This window comes from Daphnia magna, linkage group LG2 (assembly GCF_020631705.1).
Source record: "Daphnia magna isolate NIES linkage group LG2, ASM2063170v1.1, whole genome shotgun sequence".
Lineage (NCBI taxonomy): Eukaryota > Metazoa > Arthropoda > Branchiopoda > Diplostraca > Daphniidae > Daphnia > Daphnia magna.
The window spans coordinates 8,659,320-8,674,191 of record NC_059183.1 but is presented as its reverse complement, the minus strand read 5'-3'; the positions used below and the strand labels follow the sequence as shown (position 1 = coordinate 8,674,191).

General features: G+C 39.8%; 3 protein-coding genes and 1 long non-coding RNA gene across 4 annotated transcripts; 1 reads left to right on the top strand and 3 right to left on the bottom strand.

Annotated features, from left to right (window-relative positions):
- Positions 1-710: 710 nt before the first annotated feature.
- LOC116917971 (neural/ectodermal development factor IMP-L2) lies at positions 711-2,993 on the bottom strand. The gene is made up of 7 exons (XM_032923600.2): positions 2,865-2,993; positions 2,259-2,325; positions 1,989-2,179; positions 1,724-1,925; positions 1,436-1,644; positions 1,241-1,366; positions 711-1,169 (listed from the first exon to the last, which is right to left on the bottom strand). Exons 1-7 carry the CDS (start codon positions 2,964-2,966, stop codon positions 1,158-1,160), a joined length of 909 nt encoding a protein of 302 aa, XP_032779491.1. The 5' UTR covers positions 2,967-2,993; the 3' UTR covers positions 711-1,157.
- A 196-nt stretch (positions 2,994-3,189) lies between these two features.
- On the top strand, positions 3,190-4,301 carry LOC116917976. Its single transcript, XR_004391336.2, has 2 exons — positions 3,190-3,315; positions 3,392-4,301. It is a non-coding gene; the product is annotated as an uncharacterized LOC116917976 (long non-coding RNA).
- A 3,184-nt stretch (positions 4,302-7,485) lies between these two features.
- LOC116917966 (actin-interacting protein 1) lies at positions 7,486-12,813 on the bottom strand. Its single transcript, XM_032923594.2, has 12 exons — positions 12,658-12,813; positions 12,334-12,455; positions 12,172-12,262; positions 11,957-12,104; positions 11,751-11,899; positions 11,520-11,675; positions 11,193-11,458; positions 10,802-11,119; positions 10,332-10,451; positions 10,105-10,263; positions 9,602-9,752; positions 7,486-8,220 (listed from the first exon to the last, which is right to left on the bottom strand). Exons 1-12 carry the CDS (start codon positions 12,671-12,673, stop codon positions 8,108-8,110), a joined length of 1,809 nt encoding a protein of 602 aa, XP_032779485.2. The 5' UTR covers positions 12,674-12,813; the 3' UTR covers positions 7,486-8,107.
- A 368-nt stretch (positions 12,814-13,181) lies between these two features.
- On the bottom strand, positions 13,182-14,755 carry LOC116917969 (innexin inx2). The gene is made up of 2 exons (XM_032923598.2): positions 13,921-14,755; positions 13,182-13,855 (listed from the first exon to the last, which is right to left on the bottom strand). The coding sequence occupies exons 1-2, from the start codon at positions 14,605-14,607 to the stop codon at positions 13,466-13,468; spliced, it is 1,077 nt and encodes a 358-aa protein (XP_032779489.2). The 5' UTR covers positions 14,608-14,755; the 3' UTR covers positions 13,182-13,465.
- Between the last annotated feature and the right edge of the window lie 117 nt (positions 14,756-14,872).

Here is a 14,872-nt window from a genome sequence, read left to right as displayed (position 1 = left end):
ATCAAATGATAAAATTATCACGGTGTCACTAAATTGGTTTTCGCTTTGTCACGTGATTTTTCGCCAAAAAAAACTAGATCGTATTTCTATAGACCTATAATTATAGGACTTCGCGTACGAACAGGGTTTTCATCATGTTCTTCTTTAAACGTAAAATACGATAAAATATTACGGAATAACTCGGACTTGAACTTGTAAAACAAAAACTTCCTTTTAAGAAAAATTCTTGGAACCATTAATCGACGAATGAAGGATATGTTCTTTTTGCCGGAAGCTATACCCAGTGCATGAACTGAAGAGAATTATCAAATAGGATAAGAAACTTACGTAAACGACTGGATTAAGTTTGATGCCCCACATGGATTGGCCTAAATTATTAAAAAAGAAGATGTTGTTGACGTGACACTTTATAAATGTTTTGAATGGAATACCTTGAAGCTTAGACGTTCATTCCCAGAAGTTGACGCTATTTAGTTTCCTGTTAAAGACTTTAAATGCGATGGCCTGCTTTGGTTTTAAAAAATAAACAGCAAAAGTTCAAGAACTTTCTGATATTCAACACCGGATGAAAACTTTGCCCCGGTCAACCCTAAGTTACATATGCAATCTTGATTGACAAAGTCACGTTTCTCAAGGGGGAAAAAATAATTGAATAATGAGCCAACCAAAATTGCTTTCATTCGAATATTGATATTTGGACACATTTAGTGTATATGTCATATATATCTGTAATTTCAAAGTTAACATCAAGTTACATATTTAAGTTTAGAACGATAATATGAGAAACATAAAAGCTAACGTAAATCAAAGTATTAAATCCGTCTGAATGAGGGGAGGTGGAGTGGGGAACGTGTGAAATAAATAAGTTACGAGAGTTCAGATGAAGAGTCTTGAACAGAAAAAGATGGGAATGTACAGTAAAACGAGGATGTTGTACATGTTTTGCGATGTATCTGCGACAAGAGTGTTTTTACAACTGAAACTGGTAACCGAAAAAAATGTCCGTTAGTCCTACTTGAAGGCGGGCTGCGAGTCGGAAACAAAGGTTGATTTAAATTTCCGATATGGAGAACTTTTAAAACCAAAAAAGGGCCCAAGAAGCACGCGAAGGATTCATTTCTTTCGCCTGCGTCGCGTACTAGATCCCAAACATTCATTTAACTCTCCTGCTGTAAAAACACGAATGAAATATTGGTTAAAATTACTCTTCAAATCAACACGAGAAAGTCCATCATCTTACCACGACTGGGTAAACAAAGGTGGTCGATTGGTCCATGCCAAATTCATTTTCTGCCCGGCATTTGAATAGACCCATATGTTCACTCCAGCGAAGGTGGCGAATTTTCAAATCGCCGCTAGGTAACACCTTTTGAATATAAAATGACGGGTTTAATGAATGCGTAATCAATAATAAAATATAACGATTCATTCATACCTGGTATTGGAGTCCAGTGGTGATGGGTTGGTCTTCGTCTTCCATGTACCACGAGACTTTTGGAGTTGGATTGCCCGCTGCGCGACACAACAAGAGCGCACTCTTGCCTTCCATGTCGATGTAAGTTCCAGACCACATGAAGACGGTAGCAGGTAGCGAATATGTTTCATGCCTGAGCATGCACGTCGTCTCGTTATAAGCGACTTCACCTTCATTTTTGAAAATTTAGAAAAAAAAAATGAGCACCAAATTTGATCTGGATACATTGAATTTAAACGATCCAATTACCTTCTATGTGAACGTAAGTGCTGGACACGATTTTCTCTTTGATGGATTGAGCCACACAAGTGTAAATGGCTTCGGCTTCTCCATCAACACAGTCGATCACTAAACGCGACTTTGTCGAAGCCAAACCTCTTGTTGGCAGCAACGATTCACTTTCAAGGATTTTGTTTGTCGATTCCTCAACTTCTTCTCTGTCGAAAGGAGACTGTTTACACAAAGAAGTCGCTATTAATTTACCTGCAAAACCATTGACAAGTGTTGTATGTACCTCAGGGATGGGCATGCCGTTCTTCAACCAGTAGACAGCCGGAGGTGGTGAGCCGGAAACATCGCAAATCAATTCCAAACGATCGTTCATGGCTACAGTCATCTGGGAAGGTGGTTTAATGTGGAATTGTAACGTTCCAGCAGGTTCCACTGACGAAGAAGAAGTTTTAATTTCATCGTCAGCTGCGAAATCTGTGAAAGAAACCGAAAAAATAAACTGTTACCTCAAACGAGTCAATGAAAAACGAACGCAAAGTTGGTTTTTCCTTACCGAAATTGCTGCGGATCTGTCGACTGGCTATCAACTCCTCGTATTGGCGCCGAGGGGTCTCGTTATCCTGTTATTTTTAAAGAAACATAAGATATAAAAATGACCTCAATGAAATTGGATTCAACAAGCAGATTTGTTTTTCCCTATGGTAAACCCACGCACTAACGATTCATTCATTTTCTCGTGTGCCACGGGGCAAACTGATGATGTACGCAAGATTTGGCGAAAACATGTCATTAGTTAGATCGCCTGTCACTATATACTATTTGAACATCATTCTCTGTGCAAACACGAGGAGCAGAAAACCTTGTTTTTCTTACATACCCCCCCTTGTTGTGGCTTTCCAAAGAATGAGCCATCATTGCACGCCCCAATTTCGTGAACAAACAACCCTATCTATGTTTCCGGTCATTTTACTTTCGGAAGGGATAGAATAACAAAAACAAGAATTTCCGGACGTTGCATTATCTTTCAGCCCCATTAATAAACTGATGGATTGAGAAATGTTACGCGATGTCTCATTTTAATAACTATACACAATACAATTCTCAACCCCCAAATGGTTTGTTACAAATTTCAGGTAAAATAAATAAATAAAATTCTTACCCTGAAGATTGAAGTTCTGCGGAATGGTAGAGAGGCTGCCCCGGCAATTGTCAGGGCACCGAGGACGAGGAACACGTTGGTAAGAATTCCGGCCGGTTTCATGATTTTTTTTTTGTACCTTCTTGATTTTTCTGCAAAATAAAATACAACTGAATTTGTCAAAGAGACAAAGTTGTCGAAGAAGAAAACTCTTGGAATAGGGTAAGTAGAGAGCTGTGGATGATTTCCAACACTTGATCGGAAGAGAAGGCTTGGGCTCCTTTTATATACGTTGATGCGTTGTAGGCGTGGTTAACAGTTGTTCCAAGTGGATCTCTACGCAGCAGTTGCCTTGCGTGAGAGAAGAGTAAAGTTTTCACTCTAGACTCGGACAGCACCATCGAATAGTACACGATAACAGTGTCACCTATAAATGTCAAGTGTGATCGGGGCACCTGCATTGCAAAGCAAGGTCTTGTTTTCTCGCTGATTTTTAATTACGATAGTACATCATTTGCATAAATATTATTTACATATTATTCAAATAGGTCATTGTCGTTCTCGTTCTACGACAATGTTTCACCGTTGATTTCCATCTGTTGCTTATGTTATAACATCGCCAATTGCCGAATTGATTTATATGTAATTGAATAACTAGCATTCTTCATTTAAAGTACGTTTTTGTAAACGGATAACGAAAACATTGTCAATTGTTATGGCTGAGTTGCAATTTAAAATACGCACGGAAATTTGTTTAGTATAAGTTGCATGTCATTTACTACTAATGAACTTGTTTACCTGGCGAGAGACGGAGAGGAAATCTTATCTTTTATCTTCATGATAAACGTCCAAATACATGCAAACACTCTGATCTTTAACTTAATACTGGCGTCTGAACAAAGGCACGGTGAACATAGATCACCCTTTCTCCTCTTTTGACAATTTTCGACAACGGTGAAAAACTGTCCAATAGAAAACGACGGTTAAAAATGATTTGCTTTATCTCATTCTTACTCTACCTTCCCTGGATGTCAGATTTTGCTAACCCTACCCAAGTGATGACGTCAATGTTTGCTTCCTTTCTTATCCTTTTTGTGTGTGTGTGTGAAAATCATTAACTTTTCGAAACGTTTATGTCACGCTCAGTAGCCTTTACTAAAACTGTTAACAAAACATACTGTGAGGTGTTATGCAAAATCTAACGTTACGCATTACGCTTATCGTTTATGTGGTTAAGCGAAGAAACAGCTAGACAACGAAAATGTTGTAAATATGGGGCATGGACAGAGAACCCGGGAGTCTATGTGAACTTAATCCTAAACAACTGATTACATTATTCCTCTTAAACTGATAAAATCGAGGCTAAATACGAAGAATTATTCGCCATAATAAACACTGAAAACTACGAACCCAAAGCCTCGGGTAATTGAATATCAAATAAACGCTTTTGCCTACGTCTGTGACAGAGTGTTTTTGTTATGACTGATGTATACAACACTTACGTATGAAATTACCTCAACATTTAGCACAAGATGACGGCAAGGATTACGAAAGATACTGGAACTAATCATAGGATGTATAAATGGGAGATCACTACGTTAAAACTAAGCAATTAAAATCAGTCTTATATTTCAAAAGGAAAGTAAACTGGGATTTTGTGGATTCGACAAATTAAATCAGATGGAACCGAAAATAGCTACGCAAAGGTTAACATCTGCTAAGTTATAATACTATGTCAATAAATACGATATGATTTCAAAGCGAGTCGTTTTGAAATCGATAATTACGTCATTTCGTACCACAACATTTTAAGAGTGAAAGGACAAACGCACAGGAATATACCCCACATTTCTGGAAGCACAAATTTCAGTTATTCATGAACAGATTCGTTTCCTTAACATTTTGGAGCTTAGACCGATAGTCTGGATACTGTGGCAAAATGGATAAAGAAGATTTTCTTACAAATAAGCCGCTAAAAATGAAAAGTATACAGCCCGAGGGAAAAAAAATCATTCGCCATGATATAAGTTCCGTTTTGTGCGACACAATCTAATGTGATGGCTAGGCATTGGTGGCAACTGGCCGGCATTGGCATCAAGTTACGCTTGGCCATAGTTAAAATCAACAAAACGTCCGTTTCCATGCCGCATTGCATACAACTCAAATATGATTAAGAGAGTCAGCTTCATTTTGTACGTCATTGCTAGGGTCTAAGTTGATTTCGGGGGGAAAATATAACCCAATAAGACACTATGTTTAATGTTTACTTTTTGGCACCGAAAATGTCTTGTAGAGATTAGACTCTAAACGGCAGCCGATGTCAAATAACACTTGACACTGAGTACGTGCGCATTTAGAGGCCAAAGTCATACGCGAATATGGCGCGGGTCTGTCAAAAGATCGGCATTCAATAGCCAACTACGCATTTCAATACAAAACTTTTCATTTAAATATCATTTACGCACACAAACGGCCCAAAACGTAAATATTTGTGTCCGTCCACACCCTATTTAAAACATACTGGTCACGTAGACTTTGAGTTGATGTAGCATCGTTGAGGCACGTGCTGAAAGATGTAGGAGCCACTCTATGAGGCACACAAAGATTTAGAAGAACGGAACGCTGTTAACAGTAAACTTTTCATTCGTTAATCTAAACCTACTGAACCATAAGGATGGCCTTTGAAAGAGAGTTTATAACGTGGGCCATTATAAGGTTTAAAAGGGTCACACTTGTTACAAAAATAAGATGAAATAAAGACTGAGTTATTATTTTTGACAGCAACGACAAACCGAGCGCAGCGAGTTAGATTCTTTTGTAGATGGGAAATAATAACTGAAGAACCGGACACTTTCGATGGCAAAGGACTATTGAAATAAGTCAGTAACGCACACTATGTTCAAATCTAATTAAAAGATAATACGAAATGTAAAACATCGTCTCTTGCACATATTAACATACGAGGAAAATCGATAAATTTTCATAATGATAAGGCACCATGCACGTGCTTGACACATCCAGCCAAAACATTCTTATTAAATAGATACACAATCACGCATTCATTTGGAAAAATAAATAGCACCCAAGCGGAAAGTGTGCACTGAGTTTGTTATTTTAGCGTCACTGACGAAGTCAATAGCCCATACGCACGTCTTAGTTGCAGTAAAAGACACTGTCTGTTCGAAGAAGTTTATCAGTTGAATCTCTTTCTAAGAACCCTACGTCTTTAAGCGACCACGACCATGAGAACGCTCGATGCACATTTTGCTTTTCTGGAAACCAAAGGAATAACAAATTTTAATAAACAAAGGGGAAAAGAGAGAAATGTATACACTTGTCGGTGGCTGTCGACTATTGACAAAGCTATCTCTATTATCTACGTACAAGCAGCTATGGCCCATACATTTCGTAATTGTAACACTTGCTGGAGTTGACCAGACCCAGATGGAGGGGTATACAGATATCTATGGGATCCCAGCAAGGGTTATTTCAACATTCAAAATACGTCATTCGTTCGTGAAACTAAAACATTCGATAGGATAAATGCAGAAGGGCAACTAACCCTACTAAATACGTACGTGAGGACTGAATTTTTGCAAGTCATTCAAGGTTTTTTTGTTTTAACATTGACTTTGATTCGATACGAACGCAAAAGGAAATCATATGGATTATGCCTTTTCCGATGTTTCAAATGCCATATTCAGAGCACCATGCACACGTTTGTTTACTACTGCAAGGAGATCCTATTGGCAGTGATTCAATTAAGGGGATTTCAATCGTAGATAAAACTTGGACCATATCCCAGAATTGCAAGGCCAGTAAAAGAATGCGTGGGTGTAGAGGAAAACGTCCCGTTTCGGGCACAGCTGTAATATGTTGTACAGCAAATCAAATTTTTTTGCACGCGTTCAAGGTTGTCGGCTTCCGGGTCAGAAGTTCATCCGGGGACGTCAAACGGTTGAAAAGAAAATAGGATGGACTTCCTTTCATTTGTATTGATTTCTTTTTTATTTACTTAACTCTTTCAATCGATTTTGCGGCATTAGCACAAATCACGGAGACGCGTTGCATCCGCCGACATTTTGACCAAGCAAATCAGCATCAACGTCAACGTCCCGTTTGACTAATACTCATAACGAGCAACAAATTCCATTGAAGAACTCAATAACATCCAATTTCTTCTAAGAATTCTTTTGCGTTGTTGACTCTACATCGCAAAAAAAAAAAAAATATTTAAATTAAGCGAAAAACCAAAAAAGAAAATCCTGATTCGGCTTGATTACGGTGACGTCTACAATCGCACCATCTTCCTCCCTGTTGTTTCGCCATGTAAATAAAAAATTATCCTCGTGCATAAAATGGAAAACAAAAACAAAGTAGTCTCAGCATGAGTCTGCTTAACGAGATTCTTCCGCTGTAGTGAAGGCAAGCACGAGTTCTCAACACGTCATTGACGAATAAAGAAACAAATCTGAGCGCAGCGTCCGGTGGCCAATGCACCATCTGCCTTACATCTTTTCGTGACTGGAGTCAATGAGCGTACGAATTTTTCCACAGCGTAACGGGTAGCAAAGCGATTTTCGAGGGCAAACAAATGGTGGACGTGACCCAAAGCAGATACTGAAATCGATCAAATCATCAATTCACTTCTGACATATTAGTATTGATGAATTTTCTCAGGCAATTAAAGAAATCAGCAAAACACACACAAATGAAAAACAAAATAATAATAATAAATTGTTGGAAGAAGATATGGAATAATGCACGGACAACCAAAACGAGAGGGGGAAGAGCTACGTATGTGTTGTTGTTGTTCACATGGAAGCGAGACATTTCAGTCCGACGAAAACCAACTGGGCAAAATAAAAAAGTCCTTTGAAGGGGACAACAAACGAAAAACAAAAGGGCGGGGAGGAAGGTTATATTGAAATGTCGCTAGCAGGTGCTACAAAGCGATCATGGTTCTATTTTAGCACTGGTTGTAGATCTGCACGAAAAAAAAAAAGGGAATAATAATAATATGATAAGGCCACTCTTGTTTGTTAATCTTGAAGACCCTGGTGCTTGCTTGATTCGGGAGGAGGTTCGAGAGAAGATGGACGAACGCGTGTGGGATAGAGAGACTGGGGGTACTAGCAATAGTAGTAGTAGTAGGTATAGTAATTTTTAGTAGTAGTAGTAGTAGTAGTAGTAGTGGTAGTAATAATAATAAGAGCAATCAACCATCTTCATGACTTGGTCGAGTTTCCTTTTTAATCTTTTGTTCACGGGAAGTTACGGATGTCCCAGTAGCGGCTGTTGCAGTCCTGGCCGACAGAGACGATCGTGTTATTGTCCAACCAAGCTAGACCGGTGATCTGACTCTGTGGGTGGGCATCTATCAATCGAGAACATGAAACAGGATCGGTAAAAAAGAAAAACAAAAACAAACAGGCAATTTCATTGGTACAGAGTGCATTGGGTTCTCGCACATCGCCCATCACTATCTCGACGCTCCGAGACGTACACAGCGTGACGCAAAACGAATAGGGTTCAAAATAAAAGGCCACTTCCTGATCAACCGTTTACGCGAACAAGCTTCCAATCGACCAATTACTAAAGGCTTTTATATACGACGACCACTTAACTGTCACCGATCGTTTTATTTTAGATGAAAATGGACGCGGGGATCTCTAGAGATCTGACCAGTCGGCTTACAATATTTCGGTTAATTCCAAATATACGCTACCTTTCGATAATTACATAAGAAATAAATACGATGGCGATCAAGGATATGCTACTCTGTTTGGAATTCTGCCGAGAATAATAATAACAAAAAAAAAAAATGACTGGAGAGAATCTTTATCAGCGTGATGTGCGTCAGCAAATAAAAAAGCCAACACAGCAAGGATCACGCGTACGGTTTTTTTTAACCCCAAGGGAACTTGCAAACGGGATCCTGTGTTTCACAATGTCTTGCAATACGAGAGAATCGGCCTTTTGGCCTGAAATGTTAAACGGGACCCATTCGAAACTGAACAAGTCAAAGTGACATTGGCCAATCTAAATCGATAAATAAGTTCAATAAAAAGAAAAACGGAGGGTTTCAGAATCGATTACGATCAGAAACCATCAAGCCATCTCAACAAAACGACGGAGTATGGCTTGGGCCAACATGACAGTCTAGACGAATTTCGTTGAAACGTCCTCCCCAAAACTCCCCACTCCTATCTAAGTTCATCTGAAGTGCTATTCCAACATTAAGCCCCTTCTCTGGAGTTCTTGAGAAAGCACGATAAACTAACCTAAAACGCATTTTCTTTTTATCGGATATTTTGTCTGTCGACAACTCCTGGTGCTGGCATACGACAAAGAAAGGCCAAAAACTTAATATGACTTCCGTTTAGTTTTTAGCCGATGCTCGGCCAAAATCTCTTGGGGCACACCAAAACGCTCAGTTAAGCAGAATGTTTATACAGTTAACGAATGTTTATATATATGAATGGACTCTTCTTACAACTACGTGAATATGTGGAAATTTTTCCCCGTTCGCTGTGTGATTGATAACCTGGCAGGTCAAGAATAAGTAAAAAATAAAATAAAATTTTAAACGATCCCTTTCCGTTTAGATCTATACGCTTCGCATTTTTATCTTAAAAACTAAAACATGTAGAGCTACGCCTTTTTCGTTTTCCTGGACAATCAACTGTCCGAAAGTAATTCTAAACAAGAGTGAAACCCTATTTGTGCTTTTCTCAATTTTCCTTAAATTATCTTACTCTTGATAATGAGGCGTTTAGCAGGCTTCTCGACGCTCCAAACGATAATGGAAGTGTCCAAGCTCCCGGAGGCAAGTAGAGTAGAATCGGGACTCCAAGCTACGCAATTGACTCTAGCGGTGTGGTAACCCCATACTTCTTTGCTAGCCACCTGTAACAAACAAGAAAATCGAGTTAACCAATAGTATCAACGCAAAGAATCCATCCAAGGACAACAAATCTAAACAAATGGAGACAAGGGTCCAACTTTTTCATATCCGACGACCCTTTTTTGTCCCCCAACCAAGTGAGATCACAAGACTTTGTGAAGTAACCCCCCTGACCAATCAATAAAAGTCAATTGGATGGCTTCAAATGGAAGGCGAGATAGATGGATCTGCCAATAACAAGGACTTGACACTTTCATTGTCAATGCAGACGAGCGCAACAGTAAATACAATTGCCTGGTCTGTGAAAGTCTGACAGATGCTCGTCCCTGTTCCCTTTCTTTTTAAAGTGATTACCTCATAGCCAGGCAATCCATAGAGAGTGACGAGGCGGTTGGCGTCAGCAACAGCCAGGTATTGGTTATCGGGAGAGAAGGCGCAATCAGTGACAGGGCCACTGTGATCCAGTTCCATTCGTGGCGTCAGCTTGCCGTCATGCAAGATGTACACATGTACCTAAACATATCCGTGATAAAATTACTGCAAACTTTCATTTCGTGGTAAGTGTGTCACTTTTTTCCAACCTTATGGTCCGTGGTGCCACCAACAGCAACATCCGGATGGTGACCGTTCATGGAAGCACAGGATGGTTCAAAGTTAACACTCACACTTGATACTTGACGACCGTCCTGAATGACTGCAATCTATTTGACAAACACAAAAATAGCTTTGAGTAAACCATAGCGTAGCCTTCGACATTGGTAAATGATTGCTAATTTTAGCTAAAATGCTATCGATATTTTGTTATTGATGAATGAATTAGGAAACATGTTCGCAAATTCAGCACTATCACATTCTAATTTAGACTATGATATTTGATACTAATATAAGCAAAATCTTATCAAAAACCAAAAACCAAAAACTTATCGTAAGCGAATCAAATCAAACGCTAGGTTAATGCCGATTTTGCGATAGGAGATTTCAAAGTTTTGAAACGTGTTTAACCCCATCTCCTGGCAACAGCGAAAATATTTTTCGGTTTAAACATTCGTACCTCTTTTTCACATGGAACGATGAGCGTGGTTCCATCACCGGCTAGACCGCGAGGCTGAGACGCTAACTTGATGTTGGTACTGGTGAACGTTTTGGTCATAATGCTGATTTCCTTGATAGCGTTATCGATACCGCAAGTAAAAATGGATTCGCCTAGAGTGACCATGCCGTTCATTTGATTTCCATGGCCGATTCCTCCTATGCGGTGGCTCTCTCCAGTTGCCACGTCCCAGCTGGTGATTGTACCATCGTGCGATCCGGTAAATACTGTGTCGCGATTTTTATTCACTGCCATGACAGTTATCGGTTTGTTGTGGCCCTACGTCAACAAAACGAGATGACGTCTAATTCTTTGATCGCCGTTAATTTCAAAATTACCATAAACAGCTCACCTTAATAACACGAAGAGGTTTGCTTGGGTTTGCCGGGTCAAGGTAAGAAATGTGTCCAGCCAAAGAAACAGACAACATATGTTTACCCTGCCATAGGCAAGAAACTTGTTGATCCTCAATAGCAGTGCCCATCGGAAATTCAGTAATTAAACTCATTGTGGCCACGTCCCACGTTTTACATGTCTTGTCACCAGACGCGGATAACAAACTCTTGCTATCAGGGCTCCAAGCGACTGCGTAAACTCCTCCGCTGTGTGCCGGACTTCCTGGATTATCAGTTCTTAATGAAAACATGCCAAAATAGAAACACAATTCATTATACCCCACCTAATTCGCCAATCAAATCTGAAGTCTTTCCGTCATAAATGAAGATCTTCCCATCAAAGCCACCGGTGGCGAAATGATCGCCGTTGGGAGAGTAACGAACGGACTGAACGAAACGTTGGTGTTCTGTTTTAGTCATCTTCCATTTGAATGGAGGACCTAATATTGAAGTATGTTGGTAACACTATGAAACGCAACAAATAAAGAAACCCACGATGTAGTACAATACGGTACCTTCGAAAATAGTCACGGAGTTATCTTCACTTCCAGCAATGATTTTGAAAGGCCTGGCCGGGCGGAAGTCGCATGAGTTGATGGGCTTGGAAGGTCCACCAATCGTACCGTTGGAAGTTCCGGTCTCCACGAGGAAGACATGGCCAAAACTATAAGTTAAAATCCTCGTGTACTTGTTTATATAAAAAATTTCATAACGGTTTTACCATTCTCGGCCTTCTCCAACTACCACCATTCGTTGATTATCAGGAGACCAAGCTAAATCCTTGATTGGACCAGCAAATGGCTGTAATTCAATCTTGCATATGTGCTCCTTGTTGACAGTATCCCAAATTCTAACCTTTCCAGATTGATCTGAAAAAAGCCAAATTAATGTGATGACAATTGGATGCTCAAACTAGATAATGTCAACAGTATTTACCAGCAGACGCTATGTAAAATCCACTAGGGGAGTACTTGGCAACATTTACTTGGCAAGAATGTTCAGTGTATGTTTCCGCAATTTCCGGGTTCTGGGAAAAGTTAACAAAGTGAATGATGCAGATGATATGAATAATTAGTTATTAAAACAGGTACCACCCACCTCAATGTTTCGAATAATCACACTATTTCCATGAGTGTACAAGAAGTTTTTCCCTTTGGGATCTCCACCCAGAACAAGTGGCTGCCCTCGCTGGGTTCTGGGCAAGGAAGCAAACAAAGCCTCTGTAAACGGAAACGAAGAAATTATATTTAAATCAAAAGACGACTGAAAAACAGAGGTTGACGATCCACACTATCAATACATTTGGAAAATCGTTTGTCTGTTGCGTCAAGAACCAAACTGTTTGACAGAAACCATTCATTCACGTAACAGTTAACTATAGCGAACCTCAAGCACTATGAATTCAATTTAATGTTAACTTACTATTTGTGAAAGACATTGTTCCTGTGTCAGCAAAGCCGGCAATTTGAGTATGATAAGATTGAGAGAGAGGTAGACGCCAGATCACTCAGATGACTTGGTCTATCTAGTGTCTTCTGCTACAACGGAGGGTGGGGCGTTTAAGCAATGGCTTATCTAACCCACACCTCCCCCTTGTCCACCTCTTATGCGACGTCCCCTACAGGAAAAGAAATAGAAAAATGATATGCCCAAATTAGGGCATGGGACTGCTTTTCAATAAACTGTCCATTCCTGCTTCTTATAACAGTATAATTCTTTTCAGTGAGAAAGATTGTTCAAAATATTTCTGCGAGTTATTGAGATAGCGTTAGGCAGGTATTTTCTATCGAGCTCTCTTATATGCCTGATTAATTCAGAAATGCCTTGCTTTGAAATTGTGGCAACTGGCTACTTACAGTGTTATGTTCCCTGCTTATCGCCTGTTACAAATGTCGTCCTTGATAACAACCATTACTAACCGAATCAACGATAAACAAATAATAATGTAAAATAGCAAGACAGTGTATTGCGTGGAAGCGGAAGAAGGTATGAATGTGTACCAATGAGACGTTGAGTTACAAATGTTGTAACGTCAACGTTACGAACATGTATTGCAACATCGTGTACTCACCAGTCCACCTTTTTTTTTAGATTATCACTTTAAAAATGCTTTATTCTGTGGGGGTTGCGTTATTATTTTCAAGCAATTGACATTCAGCTTTGGGATTGGCAAAAAAAACTCAATGACATCTATGATCACGAGTGTAAACTCCCGCTCATTGTTTTTGAATTAAACCTCTTTTCCTCGAAACTTTTGCGCAAGGTCTTGCAAAACTTCTTGGAACATCCCCTGAGTGATGTTACTGCTAACGAGCATCAGGACAAACCAGTCTCCAATATGACAACGACCGAAGACTGTTTCCACCTGACTGGAATCCAAACTGCGGCCAGCTTTCCTCTTTAACAAAAAGAATCGAACCTTTGGTACAACCAGAGTGACAACTCTAAAGATAAAAGCTATGCCAGTCAAAATGGCCAAGATGATGTACCAAAACCAGAGAAAAATGAAAATCTTTTCGTTCAGAATATTGACTGGCAAGATACACAAAGCGTCATATTGTTGTATAGTGCCGGATGGACCATACATCTTGAACAGGCACTTTGTTAATTTAGGAAATACCTAAAAAAAGAGAAAATTATTTTAATTGCGTTTGTAACACCACAAGAGAACGATTGCGCATTTACGTAGGACATAGGGTCCGAACGGTCTTCAGGATCCATGGCAGATTGAGACACTACATTTGCGCCATACTCGGTGAATTCGCCGCCGAGAAACACGTCTACCATAAATATTTGGACGATAATGTTGATGGTGTTCAGCAATTCACAGACGAAAAAACCGATTGCGTATAGGTGATGCTGGTGCACATTTGCGAACAAGTAGTCGACCAGATTGCGTTTCGCGTTTTTCTGAACGTCTGTTTGAACGACGGAGAAATGCAAATCTTCGACAAGGGCTTTCATCCGTCCGCCTTCCCAAAACTTCCAAGCGAAATGAGGTAGATAGAAAGTGATGGACTGGAAGAGGAGGAAGAATGCAACCCATTGGTAATATTTATGGTATACCAATTCGTCGTCCTCTTTTGGAGTGCCAAGACCAGGAATAGGTCCTTCCGTACCTGGCCCGTTCGGCAACGTATGGGTTGAATGAATCCAGCAGTACTTGTCAAGAACATCGCCAGGAATGGGACTTTTTTCGGCATTGATGATGCAGTCGATTGGGTCTCCAACGTACTGCTTAAGGGAGATCAAAACGGTCGAGGCAGCTAGAATAATTACCGTTAACTTGTAGTGGCAACGAAAGATATTGTTATCCGTCTTGATTGGTGCAATCTTCAGAAGGCCCTTTACTGCACTCAGATCTCCCAACATTTTTTCTTTTGCTTGCAAATGTTTCGATACTTTTAAAAGAATGAAATTGAAAAACGAAGAAGCTAAAATTATTTAGCTAGTTGCCACTCTCATCCAAAGGCAACACTCGTCACTGTTTTTTTGTATGTTACTTACGTATCTCGTGTTGTGTGATAAAGAACAAAACTTTGGGGATCATTCGTCGTCATGTCCCCATCCCCAGGCTGATAAGATAAGGCACACTTTGTGAGTTTTAAATGATAATCGCTGTAAGGAAAAATTACAT